The sequence below is a fragment of the Schistocerca gregaria genome, chromosome 6 (assembly GCF_023897955.1).
Source record: "Schistocerca gregaria isolate iqSchGreg1 chromosome 6, iqSchGreg1.2, whole genome shotgun sequence".
In the NCBI taxonomy this organism is placed as follows: Eukaryota; Metazoa; Arthropoda; class Insecta; order Orthoptera; family Acrididae; genus Schistocerca; species Schistocerca gregaria.
In genome coordinates, this window is record NC_064925.1 from 155,679,942 (window position 1) to 155,698,037 (window position 18,096).

The following is an 18,096-nucleotide window of genomic DNA, read 5'->3' on the forward strand; positions in this document are numbered from 1 at the left end:
TCGCACAGCCACTTGCAAAGTTTAGTGTAAAATTTCAGTGGGCAACAGAGCATCAAGTCACAATTGAGAAGCTTGAAGAACGTTTCGCATAGAGTCTGACATTGATGTTTCTGGATTATGAAAAGCAGTTTCTACTATCATGTGACACTTCAAACCAGGCATTAGGTTGTGTTTTTAGTTAGGTAATATATGATTAGGAAGATCCAGTAGATTACACCTCACAACAATGAAAAAAGTCAAGAGAAATTACTACACAATGAAGAAGATGTTAAAACTGATATATGGGGTTACATATTTGAGATTTAACTGTATGGTAAAATATTCAAGTAGTAAGCAGTCACACAATGTTAAAGTGGTTGTTAGGGTTGAAGCATCCTTCAAGCAGAGTCACAGGGTGAGCAGCAATGTGACTGAGTGACTTTGATTTTGAGGCAGGTAGCATGAAAATGTGGACAGGTTTAGCTGAAAGTTTACAATGGTATGGACATTGCATCACCGCCTTGTGGAGTGACAGACAGTGAAGGCTGCTGATGCTGACTGCAAGCTGTTTACAATGCACCTGCTGCACGTTTTAAATGATGGACAACGAAACTACTCTAGTAGTGCCTACTAAGATAAAGGAAGTAGTGCTGAATGAAATGCTTGATCACATGCTATCTGGGCATGAAGATTGTGGGGCAGAGGGGTCAAAGAGTGGCAGAACATTACAGGTGAAGAACAAGGAAAAAGGGCATAGAGCAGTACACAAAGAATTATGTACCATGTGCACCGTACTGCTCTAGAGCCTTTAGAAATGACAGGAATGGACAATTTAGGACCTTTTAGCCACAAGTGGGGAATGATAACATTCCATTACTGGATTCTTCTTATGATATGTAGCAATGATCACTATTCCAGATTAGCAAACCAACAATTGGTGCAGGCCATTGTGAATAACTGGTTGCTGAAGCTTGGTGTCCCTGAAATGACAATCATGGGCCAAGATACCAACTTCATGTCAGGTTTGATGAAGCAGTTATGTCACTAATTAGAGGTGCAAAATCTAAGAGTTTGCTGTTTGCACCCATAAGCTAGTGGTAGAACAGAGCGCATACATTGCACTATTGGTAAGATGTTTAGTTAGAACGTCAAATCAGCCACCATACTGATTGGGATGTTTACTTGCCATTTGCCATTCCAGTATATAATTCCAAATTGAACACCAACACTGCAATTTCTCTGTATGAGACAGTGTATGGGGGAAAAATGGCTTTACTATTTCATACAATTAAGTGAAAGATTTGGAGGAATGTATAGCCAGTTCAGAATTTCACAAAGACATTAAGGGAACTATAGAAACATATCAGAGTATAGAGTAGGGCAATGGTTATTGCTACCAAGTCCATATACCACAAAGTGTAAGAGCAAGAAGTTTATTACACAATACCAGGGGCCATACCAGGTGATCGAGATGATGTCACCAGTAAATGTCAAGCTATAGTTGTCAACTTGAATGATGCCTACAACCATTTCAAGGTGCTCCAGATTCATTGTGCAATTGTCAGCACTGGATGCTAAGAAAAGAGCAAGGAAAGATAGAATGACAACCAAAAGGATCTTGCACCCTCTACACACAAGATAAGATATGGATTGAGATCTCGGAAATATGAAAAGGATGAAGAGTCTTAGGCAATTTTGTTTAGTGTAAGAAGTGTGTAATATTATTTGGGTGTTGTAACTTTAACTAAGGTGTTCTTATTGAAGAGGTGGGGGTCAGGGAGAGCGTATGTAATTTCTGTGCAGTGTGATCCCATTGCTAAAAGAAATATGGGGGGGGGGGGGGGGGTGCAGGGGAGACTGTAAATACTGTTGTTGTACTTTGGGTGTGTAGTCACCTTCAAAGGGATTTCTGTTTGTCATCAGTTCATGCAAGAAGTTATGTGGGGGACTGTAAGTACTTTCAAAAGGAGGAGGGAGAGAAATCATGGCTTCATTTTTCCAGGTTGCTGCACACCAAAGCAGGTCAGAGACATTGCAATCATGATGGTGCTACACCTTCTCACTAAGGGTGGAGTAGGAGTCCTAGGGATGGATCTGCTGTACAGACCAGGGATGTAATGGTAATCTCAGAGGATGAGAGAAGGGACATGGAGACTGAGTAGTAATATTGCTGGAACTGCCTAGCAGCGGGCTGCTAATTAGTGGAACAACTTGTGAAATAGTGGGGTTGACGTTTCACCTCCCGGTGACTGTTACAGGAATCACCAACATGAACACAACTCATCCACAGTTCTACAGACATGAGAAACTGTTGGGACTACTTCCAGCATTAAACCTAACTTATCTCAGTAGTACTCTACAATACAACTTCATCCTCTCCCTGAACTAACTCATAATAATACAGGGGGATGTATTTCTGCTGAAATGATGCTGAAACATGTACAGCAATACCAGAATAAGCAATGTCATACAGTCATGACCAAGAGCATCACAATATCCAGCAACTTAATAGCTCTGACTTTGTTCTGTGCAGACTTCATCTGCCTTAGGTGGAGAATCACCCACCTGTGTGACCACTCAGTACATCAGATAACAGCAGATTGGACTACCTGTTGAGTGCATAATACAGTTAAGTGAGAATTTGTTCAGGGGAAAGACTTTTCCAGTGTTACATTTGTTTTTTCTATATTTATTGTAATTTTGTAGTAGGAATATGAATATCTATGATTAATGATATTTTACAGGTGATGCGCTTCCGTTAAATGCTCTGAGGGACTGGACCTTGAGCTTTAATACACTGATGAGATTGATGATATGGCACTTGAAGCATTTTTTTGTACAGTGGTATCAAGGGATGCACAGTTAACACCATGTTGAGGAGTTGACAGGAGTATGTGAGTTGGTGGAAGTCATTGTAACTGATGTACTTTATTTTGTGTAATTTTTAAGGGATCTGTTGAACCAATTTGTTTTAGTAGATATGAAGGGATATCCAATGGGAGAGAAAAGTTCGGTAAAATTTCCTCTTAACTGATAAGTAGTCATTTAAGAAAACTGCAGATCATGTGTAAATGGAAAGCCAGTGGGAAATGTGTCACAAAGTGACTAGACTAAGCTCAGAGATAGGGAATGGATCTACCATCAGAGGGAAGTATGTAGTGCCACCACAATTTTTCAGTGCAACAGTGTGAAGTTGTAAAAAGGCTATGGATCTCAGTGAGCACAGAGCTGAGCAAAACACTTATGTCAGAAGCAGCAATACCACCAGTGTGTATGTGTACAGTGGATTGCCAGTGCCCACAATACTGACAACACTGTAGAAAGTCAGGGTGACCACAGTAACAGCAGGGCAGTTGCTATGTCTTATGTCTCCTACCTTATTTTGGTAAACATTGTTGGAAACAGTGCTTCAGGTTAACAAATATGCACTGACCTTGTATAAACACCCAACATTTTTGGCTAAAATCATTTCAGTCTGGCAGTACCATCTATGAAGGGAAAAATATGCCAGGCAACAAGTAAAATGGCCATGCAAGAAGCCTCTACAAGACTTGGGCTCCGCACCAGTAAGCCTACTGCTGGTTCTAAGTCCACTCCTTTCGATTAGATTCCATCCACTGGTGGGCCATCTTTGGGTTCATTTCAGCTAACACCAGCCTTCTGTCCTGGAGGACAGCTGTTCATGACTGAGATGGTGGTCATTCCACCACCTGTACTTGGGCATGCAAACTGATGCTGTGTGCCTCCACTCACAAGGGGGACACTCTTACAGGGAGCTGTCTTCCTTTACAAGAGTTATGATGGACTTCTGTGTCTGCTGGCACACCCAGCCTTGGCAGAGCTGCCAGCAGGTCACTGACCACTTGTTGCATCAGGACTGCCATGTATACTTCCGTTGTCACATACTAAGAGAGGACTGCCATTATGGAATGATGCTACAAGTACTGTAGCTTGTTTTCTAATAAAATGTGTGACTGTAAATGATCTTTCCCTGAGCCGTCGTAGGTCAGCCTCCTGATAACATAATGGTGCCTGAACTTAATCCTGCCACTACAGAGACCAACCACCTAGGGCCTCTGCCATGGGTGTAATATACGTTCCCAGAACTCTCCAAATAAACCTTAGGCACCCATTCATGTTCTATAGAACAGACCTTATGAGCTTTTTCCACTCTGTGCCATTTTGCAGTGCTTCAGCTGGATATTTAATCAATATGACTGAAGCTCTAGCATACTATTAATAGTATATTAAAACCTCGTGGGAATGTTTGTTCTAACTGTATATATTAAATTACATTTATCCACATTAAAAGGAGACTTATATTCATTGTATCAAACAGAAATTCTGTCAAAGTCATCCTAAATTGCTGTACAGTCAGTAAATGATGACAATTTCCCATACACAACAGCTTCATCAGTGAAGAGCCTCATATTTCTACACACCATATCCGAAAAATTATGTACAGGGTGATAATGACTTAACTATATGAAATAAAACCATCATAACTTCTGAATGATTTGTGTTAGGACATGATGGTAATTAGTATGTGCATGTGCACATGCCTTTCTGTTGTCAACCATTTTCATTTGGATGGGTTCATCAATAAGCAAAATTGATGTGTTTGGAGGCTGCGAACCCGCACTTCATGATCAGGAAGTATCTTTACGTTCAACAGGTGACTGTGTGGTGTGCAATGACCAGTCAAGGAATAATCGGTGTGATATTCCTTGATGGCATGGTGACTACTGAATGATATATGAAGGTCTTGGAAGATGACTGCATCCCCTTTATACATTACGACCCTGATTTCAACAAGATGTGGTACATGTAAGATGGAACTCAATCCCATAGAAAAAGGAGATTGTTTGATGTCCTGGAGAAGCAGTCTGGGGACCGCATTCTAGCTCTGGGGTACCCAGAAGCCACTGGCATGGGCCTTGATTAGCCACCATATTCTTCACATCTGAACATGTCTGACTCCTTTTTGTGGGGCTATTTTAAAGACAAGGTGTGCAGAAATAACCCAGAAACAATCCTGAACTGAAAACAGTCATTCAGGAGGTCATCAACAGCATCAATGTTCTGATACTTCAGCAGGTCATGCAGATTTTCACTATAAATCTGCCCCACTTTGTCAATAATGCTGGAAGGCACATTGAACAAGTCATTACCTAAATCTGAATATCCATAGTGATATTTACAAGTTGAATAAAGTGTGTGCACACTGTAGTTTATAACTAATATATGTTTTTCTTCCATGTTGTTCAATAATTGTAATCCTGTATGTTTTTAGGAAATAGGAGTGGACTTCTCAGACAGCCCAAAGTACTCCCAGACTACATTTGTCCCTGATGACAGTCATCATTCAGGACAACAGGATAGGTTTTATCATTCAAAAAGTCTTAAAACTAGTCGCTTATCTGGAAACAAATTATGCAAAATGTGACTTCCATTAACAGTCTGCAGTATGGTATTCTGTGTAATGCTTTTTGTAAATCAAGGAATGTAGAATTTGAAACTAGCTGGCAAGTTAAAACTGTGTGCCAGACTGAGACTCAAACTGGGGACCTATGTCTTTTGCAGGCAAGTGCTCTAATGACTGAGCTACCCAAGCATGACTCACAACCAATCGTCACAGCTTTACTTCTGCCAACACCTCGTCTCCTACCTTCCAAACTTCAGAGATGTTCTCCTGTGAAACTTGCAAGACTAACATTCCTGGAAGAAAGAATATTGCAGAGACATGGCTTACATATAACATGAAGAATGTTTCCAGCTGTGAGGATGGGTTGTGAGTCACACTTGGGTAGGTCAGTTGGTAGTACACTTGCCCCTGAAAGGCAAAAGTCCTGAGTTCATGTCTTGGCCTAGCAAATAATTGTTATCTGCCAGGAAGTTTCATATTAGTGCTCTCTCCACGAAAGAGTTAAATTTTCATTCTGATATAGAATATGCCTGTTGGCCAGCATCAGCTCTCATAGGACATAGTGTGTAAAAGTAATGGAAGCACTGTATCGCTTGAGATGATACTTTCTATGCTCACACTGATGTTTGGACATAAGATTTTCTTTCTCTAAGAATCTCATTACATTTGAGCCAAAATATGTTCAAGAGTAGCACAGCAGATTGATGTTAAAGACTGCCCAACCCATCAAACATGAAGTGCAACCAGTGAGGCAGCACTGAAGATATGCATGCCAGTTACTTAGGTTTTCTTGATGGCAGTCACCCACAGACTCATAGCTTGTGATGCCCCATTCTCAAGGCATGGCAATACAATTTTAATGTTCAGTAAACTCTCAGAATAAAGTAGATGAGATGATCAATATATCCTTATAGCTGTAGTTCTCAAAGACCAAATCTAATGTGACTGTATTTGATTGTTTCTGATTTCAAAGTTTTATAAATTTGCAGTAAAAACTCACATTGGTGTAAACTTTCCCGTCAGTTTAATAGATACTGTAAATTCTTTAGTCAGTAAAAATAGCTTCATAATGCACTTAAACATAGGTGGTGTGTCGGGAGAAATGATGAACAAACTATATGACTTAGAAATACTCTTAGGGCAAATTAACTCTGTAAAAGTCATATATTTGAATGAAAATTGGCTTAAATGGGACAATGTCAAGCTACTAAATTCACTCTCAGGAAAGAAGTTAGCATCGAGTGTTTGCAGAAAAAAGGGGCATGGGGGATCACGTACACTCCTGGAAATGGAAAAAAGAACACATTGACACCGGTGTGTCAGACCCACCATACTTGCTCCAGACACTGTGAGACGGCTGTACAAGCAATGATCACACGCACGGCACAGCGGACACACCAGGAACCGCGGTGTTGGCCGTCGAATGGTGCTAGCTGCGCAGCATTTGTGCACCGCCGCCGTCAGTGTCAGCCAGTTTGCCATGGCATACGGAGCTCCATCGCAGTCTTTAACACTGGTAGCATGCCGCAACAGCTTGGACGTGAACCGTATGTGCAGTTGACGGACTTTGAGTGAGGGCGTATAGTGGGTATGTGGGAGGCCGGGTGGACGTATCGCCGAATTGCTCAACACGTGGGGCATGAGGTCTCCACAGTACATCGATGTTGTCGCCAGTGGTCGGCGGAAGGTGCACGTGCCCGTCGACCTGGGACCGGACCGCAGCGACGCACGGATGCACGCCAAGACCGTAGGATCCTACGCAGTGCCGTAGGGGACCGCACCGCCACTTCCCAGCAAATTAGGGACACTGTTGCTCCTGGGGTGCGGACCATTCGCAACCGTCTCCATGAAGCTGGGCTACGGTCCCGCACACCGTTAGGCCGTCTTCCGTTCACACCCCAGCATCGTGCAGCCCGCCTCCAGTGGTGTCGCGACAGGCGTGAATGGAGGGACGAATGGAGACGTGTCGTCTTCAACGATGAGAGTCGCTTCTGCCTTGGTGCCAATGATGGTTGTATGCGTGTTTGGTGCCGTGCAGATGAGCGCCACAATGAGGACTGCATACGACCGAGGCACACAGGGCCAACACCTGGCATCATGGTGTGGGGAGCGATCTCCTACACTGGCCGTACACCTCTGGTGATCGTCGAGGGGACACTGAATAGTGCACGGTACATCCAAACCGTCATCGAACCCATCGTTCTACCATTCCTAGACCGGCAAGGCAACTTGCTGTTCCAATAGGACAATGCACGTCCGCATGTATCCCGTGCCACCCAACGTGCTCTAGAAGGTGTAAGTCAACTATCCTGGCCAGCAAGATCTCCAGATCTGTCCCCCATTGAGCATGTTTGGGTCTGGATGAAGCGTCGTCTCACGCGGTCTGCACGTCCAGCACGAACGCTGGTCCAACTGAGGCGCCAGGTGGAAATGGCATGGCAAGCCGTTCCACAGGACTACATCCAGTATCTCTACGATCGTCTCCATGGGAGAATAGCAGCCTGCATTGCTGCGAAAGGTGGATATACACTGTACTAGTGCCGACATTGTGCATGCTCTGTTGCCTGTGTCTATGTGCCTGTGGTTCTGTCAGTGTGATCATGTGATGTATCTGACCCCAGGAATGTGTCAATAAAGTTTCCCCTTCCTGGGACAATGAATTCACGGTGTTCTTATTTCAATTTCCAGGAGTGTATATTAGTTGAACAGACACACAACTTCGAAGCCAAAACGACATTCGATTGTTTAAATGAGGAACAGGTATTCGAAAGCTGTTGCATTGAGCTGTCTGAATACGGTTTACTAATCATAAGCATATATTATGTCCTGGAATTTTGGGCTACTAGGGCGTTTATAGAGAAATTGGAAACTCTGCTAAGTAGGTTGCCGGTAGGGAAACCATATAAAAAGATTGTAATTTGTTCTGATTTTAATATAGATATAAGAGACGAAAACAGATTTGTTAGCACCCTGAAGGATTTGTTGGCTACAAATGGCTTAACACTAAATTTTACTGAGTACACCGGGGTAACAGCCACTTCTACCACAAGCATTGATAATATAGTGAGAAGCAAAAATTATGTGAATTAACAAAAACATGTATTAGACTTAGGAATATCTGATCACTCAGCACTTTTTATGTCATTGCCATACATAGACAAAACATATAGGCCCACAGTGAAATTGGTCAGAAATTTCAGCCATCCAAATATAAACACACTTATTTTGAAAGTAAAGGCAACCCACTGGACCTTCAGCATTGTTCAGTAAACAATAATTACAACACTTTCATATCTGAATTCAAGAACATTTTCAATGAATGCTTTCCCCTCATATCAACAAATGATAAATACAATAAAAGTATGACATGGATTACGGAAGGTATCAGGATCTCTAGCATTAGAAAGAGCGAAATGCATAAGGAAGCAAAAACCAACTGTGATGCTGAATGTATTAGGTACAAAATCAAATACAATATATAGCTAATGCCTCAAATAAATCAAAAGCAGTATGGCAGGTTGTCAAGGAAGAAACAGGTACTGAAGAAACAAAACATTTTAACTACAAACTCGAAATTGGTGGGAATACTGTTACTAACACTCGGCACATCTGTGAAGAATTTAATAAGTACTTCATAACCACAAACAAAATTCATAACTTCTTACTTCCACAAATAAGACCTGATGCAGTACTGCAGGAATGAAGAGAGTTTAAATTTACTGCAGTATCATGTCACGAAGTAGCTAACATCATACAATCCCTAAAAAATCTTAAATCTGTGGGCTGGGATGAAATTCCAACAAATATCATAAATGCAGGAAGTGACAGTATTGCACCTCAACTCTGTAAAATAATAAAAGGTACTGCTCCAAAAATTGGGTACCTATGGCTTTCATGGAAAATCTATAAGATGGTTTTCATTTTATCTCAAAAACAGATACCAAAGGGTGGTGATACATCAAAAGGGAGAGAGAACTTGCTCTAGCTGGAAAGAAATTCAAGCAGGCATGCCTCATGGCTCGATATTAGAACCACTTCTGTTCTTATATTACATAAATGACATGCCTAACAAAGTAAATACATATACAATACTTTACACAGATGACTCAACTGCTGTAGTCTGCTGCAAAAACACTGATGAATTAGTAAGTACCATGAAACAAACTCTACAACAACTTGAACAATGGATAAAAGATAATGCTATGAAATTAAATCTTGAAAAAACCCAAATCATACACTTTAGGACCAAACAAACTACTGAATGTATATCACAAATAGAATATTCAGGTAAAGAACTGACCACAGTTGATTCTGTAAAATTTCTTGGGATAACTTTAAATATAAACTTGCAAGGGACGACCATGTGGACAGTTTACTGAAGAGATTAAATACTTTAGTTTATGCAATGAGGGTACTACACAAAGTAACGGATTTAACAGTGAAGAAAACTGGGTATTTCATAACACTTATAAGATATGGAATAATATTCTGGGGTGCTGAAAAGACAAACCTCCTTTGAATCTTCAAACTACAAAAAACAAATAATCAGAGCAATGACAGGAACCAATAGTAGACATTCATGTAAACCACTCTTCAAAAGCGTGGACTTCATGACAATACCTTCCATCTTCATATATGAAATACTTCTCTTTGAACAGAAAAACTCACATCTGTTTGAAGGAAATACATTCACACATGCCTATGAAAGTAGACATACATTGAAGTACATGCTACCTTGTCACCGACTCACAGTAAATGAGAATACTCCATATTACATGGCTGTGAAGATCAGAAATAAGATAAGGTCAATATTTGGTGAATCCACATTGGAGACCATTGGCACATACCTAAAAAGCAAATGTTATTATAGTCTAGAAGAATTTCTAAATGAATAAAAAGCAATGTTATAGTTTAGAAGAATTTATAAATAGGAATAGGGAGTAAAGATGCAAGTACAAATGGTATACTTTCAAAGCCATATAGATACAAAGTATACACGTTCACTTTATATTCATGTTTATATATAGAATTATATAGCAGTTGGTATCCCGTTCAGTACATCCATACTTCATATTGGTGTGTGAAGGCTATAGTAATGATCCGATGAGTTACAAAAAGATTTAAAATATAATGTTGTATTTTTATTGTAATAAGCAATGTATGTATGACGTATTTCCTGTAGTATATAAAATACTGTAACAATTTAGGTTAATGACTGATGAGTCACAAATGTTCTCAATTGAATGATTGTATAAAAACATGTTATGTGACAATAAAGTATCTTATCTTATATATTTCTGAGTTTTATATAAGCTCTCAATGTAATAAGGCATTGGCATCTCTGTCTTAGCTGTTGTCTAGAAACTTTAGTAAGACCTGGAATGCTTTTATTTTGTTTTATTTATGAAGGGCTCCTTTTTATGTAGTACAGACATTTTGATTTTTGAATAACACACAAGAGGATACAGAAAACTGGTGGTAATACAGTTCCGTCTCTCCATTATACTCTGTTCTCTAAATTAGAAAGAGTTCTCTTTCTGGCACAGAATGCATTAATTCAGGATGTTTTCCATTGCTCAGCTCTCCTTTGGCTTAAAGTTTACCTCATTTGTTTTAGGAGAGAATAGCATTTGAAGTTCTGTAGGGGTAAGTTCAAGGAAAATTTGTATTTTTACCAATATTACCTGCTTCTCAAATTTCTTCCCAATGTTCTTCATAAAGCATTTTTTTATAAACATAGTGATGAAGGCATTGTTTATGATTCTATTATTCAATATCTCCCTTTTGTGATCAAATACTAGGTTTGAAGCATGATGTACTTTCAATATATTACCAGAAAATGATATTATAGTGTCTGTATTATACTGAATTATGATGCAAGTTTGGTACTGGCCATGAGTTGTGCATGGATAGCCAAATGGAAATGCAACTGCTTCCGGTAAGTGGGAAATCCAGGTTTGAGTCCTGAGCCAGCACAAATTTTCATTGTCATCATTCCCTTCGAAAACTGATGGTTGACCATATTCACAAATGCAAATACATTACCTTAATGGGTAGATAAGCCATGAGCATCATTTTTTCTTTTATTCATTGAAGCCAGGCAAGACAAGTAGTGAAAGACTGGTGATATCCATTGGCAGCTGTTATGCTTAACTTAATTCACACATCTTTTTATAATTTCTTAAAGTCAGTGAGTAGCAGTCAGTTTGAAATTGAAATAACATAAAAGATCACATATTTTTATCACTTCATTAATGTCATAGCTATAGTGTATCTCAAAACAGGAAGAAATAAACAATCTCCACTGTAGTTATTTCCTTATATATCAGAATAATTAAATAAACCTATGGAAAATTCAGGATAGAATAATGATAGTATTATGACAAGGATAACCTGCTTCTCACCATATAGTTGAGATAATGAGTTGCAGATAGACACAACAAAAAGACTGTCAAATATGTACGCTTTTGGCCAAAAAGCTTATTTGTGATTCAGTATCTCCGCTATATGGTGACTAGCAAACTATCATTTTAATAATTTGTGAAGATGGTTAAATAACACCACAAAAGTCATTCTCTTACTCCTGTCAAACATGAGATTTCTTTATTGTTGAAATAACTTTTTTATTGTTCAGTGCAGAAAATTTAACATTTTTTCAGTCATAGACATGCAACTCATATCACCAACACAAGTTTAGTGCACACCCCGAAGTTATAGAAATGTGCAGTACTGAAAAAAATACTTTGTGTGAATCACAAAAAGTAACCTGCATTCCTTAGCAAAAAGCCATTGATACATATTTAGTCAGGTATGTGATAAAAGCTAAAATAATCTAAAATAATATAAATATTTCAGCTCAACAATTCACGTTTGTATAGAATTAAACATTTCCAATCTTCAGGATTTTACATTATAAATTGTTTTTGATACACTGATAATACACTAAAACACAGCACTGTATACACAGATTGTGAAATTCTGCTTATAGTTGCAGTACTGGATTCATTTTGGAGTCTGTAATCTGTTACTAGCAAAACAATTACCCATATTTAGACATCACATATCATACATACTGAGCTTCATTATGATACATTTTGCCTCTTTCTGGTAAAATCCAGTGAGAAATATCAGACAGTTTAAATGATATCATTGGTCTTTAGGAGAACAGATAAACTACAATGGTGGTTCCAGAGGTAACCCACAGATCATTTATAGTATTCTAATACACAAGAATCAGACATGTTTTGCAAAGAAGTTTTTACATCACTTGTGTATTTTTGTACAATTGAAAATGTAGTTCCATAAGTATTTGTATAAGCCTAACAAAAGTAGGCAAACAAACTATGTTGACAACAGGTACTTGTTGCATTAGAACATACAACATACATGTAATCAGACAGCTTAGCAAATATTTACTGTCTCACTGAATCTGATTAAAATTACACATGCAAACCTTTTGCCACTTCAGTATTCTGTGATCAAGAAACTGTTTTTTTTTCCAGCTGGCAGAGGGGGTACTTATTTACATATCCCCATATGTCAGTTACTCATCCTTCCAAATGCTACCAGGTAGCGAGTAAAAATACTGAATAGCAGCACCTTAGTTCACAGAACCTATGTTGCTGGAGTATCCAATATTTCCCAGTCAAAGAAAAAAATTAAATACTGTACTCTTCTCAACTACTTTTCATCATTTGTCTTCGAAGGAAAAAATATCCAATGATCCTAAATAATAGAAAGAAGCCGACAAGAGCGGTGGCATCAACCCAGTATTGTACATCAACCATTCCAAGCTCCTGAAGCAACTTTTTTGGTGTTCTAAGGTGACAGTACATATGTTCTGGTGGACAGGGTATTGGCTTGCGATTATTACCAAAGAGTGCACAAACTAGGCCTTCAACACCATAACGCAAGAAAGAAATATCTGCCATCCATAACATCCAAGAAGGAATGTCATTCAATAAGGCCATGAATCCAGAGAACAGTATTAGATATGCTGTATACACTGATGCAAAAAAGGTTCCATTCTGTAAAATAAAAAATAAAAAAAGTATTAAAGGACTGCAAGAACACAGCACAAATGTTTCACTTTCAATTAATATCATGTATGTTCAAAATCTTATTTTGCATCTCTTTTGGACAGTGAAAAGAACTACTTACAACAACAACTGGGCAAACAATGCCAATAAAAATTCCAAAACTTTCTGCAACAGCTGCAACCAACATGCAAATGCAGACAAACATCACATAGCGTGAAGGTTCCTGAGGTTGACCAGTTAGGAAATATGAAACTGTTGAATGTGCTGCTGCAAACATCATCTAAATATAAAAAACAAAAACAACAAAATGAAATATTTGACACTGGTAGCACACCACATAAATGAATGAAGAAAGTGATTAATTTCAAGTGAGTATCTTATTTCACATCTAGCATGCATAAATGAAACAATGGAAATTGAAATTCAGAATTATGTCATGTTTTAATTATGCAAAGCACATGAAAAGATACCATGAAAATGAGATGTCTCCTACTAGTTTATGCATTTTGCATACTAGACTCTGGCCCCTATTCTGTAGGGGAGAACACACCTGGGAATGCAAGATGAATTTTTCATTCTGCAGCAGAGTGTGTGCTGATATGAAGGTGGGAAATCTACTGGTGGAAGTAAAACTGTGAGGATGGGTTGTTGTGAGTCCTGCTTGGGTAGCACACTTGGTAGAGCACTTGCCTACGAAAGGCAAAGGTCCTACACTTGGCTCTATGGCTGGCAAATGGTTTTAATCTGCCACAAAGTTTCAGGAGTACATGATGTTTCCTCGCCAGTGATTTTAAAATCACTCAAAGGACTGCATACTAGAAACTTTAATAAGCAGTTTCCAACATTTTCTACTCTTTTTGTTGCTAAGAGGCATGAAGTTGTGTTTTACGCAGCATTTTTAACTACAGTAAAACCCCTGTTTTACACATTTCGAAGGACTGTCCCAAAAAGTGTAAAATGCATGAAAGTGTAAAATACAGGTAAACAAAGGAAACACAAAAAGCTGCAGATTTCATGCCCACTGTCCTTTGTTTACAAAGACTGACAACTTTAGTATTTTAACCAATATTGTACTGAAAGTTTTATTTACCATAATTTTATAATGATTATCATAATGAGTCTCACATTAAGACCAAATATCTTTTTAATGTGGTTTCACAAAACGCCTTCACTTCTGTGTTTTATTTACACCATTATGCATGATTGTAACGAATAAGAAAATGTGCATTAGTGTGTGTTAGCACTAAACTACTGCTTCCATGATCACAAAGGCAGTGGGTAAGTGGTGACACAAACAAACATGTGCACAGACTTTCCTCTTCATTCTGAGTATGTCCAGTGGCGTAAATAAAATGCAGAAACAAAAATCTTTCATAAAACTACATTAAAAAGAGATTTGTGTTCCAATGTGAGATTCAGTATTGATAACCATTATAAAATTATGGTAAACAAAATCATTACCCATTAAGGTAATGTATTTGCATTGGTGAAAACACTAAAGCTGGCAGTCTTTATAAACAGGACAATGGGCATAAATCTCCAGCTTGTTGCTGACAGGGAGGTTACTTGGTCCAGGGATGTCCTGGGTGAAAAAGAGGGCCAAAACTAGCATCATGTTACATAGCACCTTGAGGAGGAATATTTATGTATCACATCATGTTGTACAACCTAGGACTGCATGCATGGTAAAGATTAATGCCTTTCAACCAGAAGTAACAATGATTTGTGAAAGCCAATTACAGCTTCAAAAGCAGTATTTATTTTTATAAGTGACTATGAAATTAAATTAAAGCTATAATAATACAATACAATGAGCAGAAGGAAGGTTGCTATTAGAGTCAATAGCATCACATCATGATTATCATTAAAACAGTGATTCAGAATACTTCCCACCCTTCCAAACACTATGAACTAATCATACAGGTGGGTGTGATCCAACATGCCAACAATGAAAATCTTGCTTACTACACTAATGCTGCATTATATGATGAATTTCGTTGTGTATAGTCTATGTTTTCTGCTTTGTTCTGACTTTGAGCAGGAATATGACGCACATTCTGCTGAAATCTGTATGAAAATCAATGTTACAGATCATGATAACGTCAAAGAAAACTTAAAATGTGTGGAAATGTTGCAACATAGAATTGTTAATAACAGCAAAGCATTGTATTGAGAGAATATGACTCTTGCTGTGACTGACAAAAAATAAATGTAAAAAGTGGGAAAATGTGAAACACACGAATGTAAAAATGGAGTTTTACAGTATTATGAGTTCTACATATTTAAGTGGCATGTAATGTATTATATATACGGTGTTTGGAGGATATTGTAAATTCTTCAGTTATGGGGTTTAATGGAGAGTAAAATTCTGTCAGTGTCTGAACAATTTTCTCTGAACTGAAAGTGGAAATTTGTGTTAGCTGACAACATCATCTACTTCAAAATATTTTTAACTTCAATTAATTTCTGATAATACTTCTTCTTAATATGAATTCATTTGCCAATTATTAGTGTGTAGTAGAGTAATAATGTAATACATATATTATTAAATACAGCCCTAACAAGATTTTTTTTATTACACTACAATAAGATTTGAAGAGAACATTTGTTCCTAGGTACATGATCATGGTGAATCTTAGAAAGTTTTTCACTTTTGAAAAAGCATTATTTTTCTGCAGCAATGTTTTGTAATTTCCAAAATAGATTGCACCACACAAAAAGTGAATGCTATCATTTCAGAATGGAATAGGAAAATATGTTAGAGACTAGAGGTGACAATCTGAAAAGTGTTCCAGAGTAAAACACCCCCCCCCCCCCCCCCCCCGATTAATAGATCTATATCTGATAATTGGTCAATATATGTTAGAATGTGATAATATTAGTGTGCTTCAAAACATCGAGTACCATTTTATATTCACTGAGGACTACAATTTTTTTATATTGTGGATTGGTAAGGATAAGGATTCACAAAAGGCACACAAAATTTTTTAACACAAAACACAATGATAAAACTGCAGTCCTCTCTTGAGTCTGCTGCATGACTCAAATCATTAGCCACAGAACTCAATTAATTATTCATAACACTGACATAAAACACAGGGTGAAAAATTGGACCCTAAAAAGCAGATCAATTAGATTGACTTTGGCAGCCATTGCCCATTCCACTAAGTCACCAGCTTTGCGATCTCAACAGTGGAAAGAATTACAAAAAATTTAATGTATGTCTTTCATAAAACTTTATAGTTATCCACTTCAGCTGTACCTTTCAGTCCATGTAGCTCCCTGCAATGTTGTAACGCTTCAACAGGATTCCAGTATTTGAGCCTGCAGCTTTTCTTTTTTACTTTTGAAGATGTTTGTGATTTTCTCACTGATTATACTGACTTCTTTAACTGTGTTCTTCATTTCTAGCAATAGGTCATTACTTCTGCAAAAGCAGATCAGCTATCCATAATGATGAGGTATTTCTGTTAGAACTACTTATGGCTCATAACAACATCTACTAATGTTGATAATTACGTGCGTAACTGTGACTTAAGAGGAGTCACTCTTGTTTGTGTACATATTGTTGCTTCACGTAATTCAGTTCTTCAAAATGGTGTCTTATTTTGATTATTATTATTATTATCATCATCATCATCATTTTCCCATTTCAATATAGAAGTCTGACATGTAAGGATGTTTATCTTCATGTTGCTTCACAGTAAGTTTGCAAGTTATTTCAGGAAAAAACTAGTCTTGCCACTTGGTGATGAATTTACATGCACCACTTTGAAGTCATCTACCATTACACTGGTGATTTGAAAGTCCTCTTACTTAGTTATGAGTGGTCATCTGCAGAATTCTGTGGGCAAAGAACAGTGTGGCTCTGGACAAGAACTGCTCTTTAACTTAGTGTTAGTGTTGTTCAGGACCAAATAGTTTCCTTGTTAGTGAAATACACCTAGCTCAGAGGCTAGAAACACTTATCTTACAGAAGATAGGAACACTCTTATTAATACTTTACTGCTTGTTCAATTATCCAAAAGAGAATTAATATCTGTAGTTTCTCTCACCTGTGTAGGCAGAGTGGCAACCATTGAGGTGATGTAGTAGGTTCGAAGATTGTACCAATTATTGAACCACTCCTTTTTCATAACAGCAAATTCTGTGGGATCTGACAAGAGGAAGACTAGATTATTAACAGTGTAAAAGAATGAACAATTATTTGAAGATCATTAGTTCATTAAATAGATAAGTTTTCAACTTCACCTAATATTGTGAAATTCATAAGCAAGAAATATTACAAGCTAAAAAGCTATGATAGAAGTTACTGATGTCACTATATTGCTGTGGGGAAGAAATCAGTTTAAGTGTCACAACATATTTGACAATAAAAAATTTGACTGGCATGCAGGATTTACCAGTATTTTAATTTCTGCAATTTGTAGAATTAATCACCTAGTCAACTTAAATTATCAAATGAATATATTACAAAATACTTTCACACAGGAACTGAAATGAAAAATATCATGAAAATTCTGAGAAGAGCATCAGATAAATTTGGGATAAAAGCCAATACTTCAGAACAGAGTACATGATGACAGGGAGACAAGAACAGGGAATGGAACTTCTAGAAGTAGACAGCAACAAATGTAAGTGGGTCATAGAATG

The 18,096-nt window shown here is 37.9% G+C and overlaps 1 protein-coding gene across 1 annotated transcript in view; it reads right to left on the reverse strand.

The window, feature by feature from the left end:
• Positions 1–11,972: 11,972 nt before the first annotated feature.
• The window catches only part of LOC126278108 (ATP-binding cassette sub-family G member 1), a 463,862-nt gene continuing 457,738 nt past the window's right edge, over positions 11,973–18,096 (reverse strand). The window contains exons 9-11 of the mRNA XM_049977984.1: positions 17,499–17,599; positions 13,565–13,723; positions 11,973–13,431 (exon numbers count right to left, since the gene is read on the reverse strand). Coding sequence (XP_049833941.1) covers positions 13,081–13,431; positions 13,565–13,723; positions 17,499–17,599 — 611 coding nt within the window. The 3' untranslated portion in view covers positions 11,973–13,080. The remainder of the gene's footprint in view (positions 13,432–13,564; positions 13,724–17,498; positions 17,600–18,096) is intronic.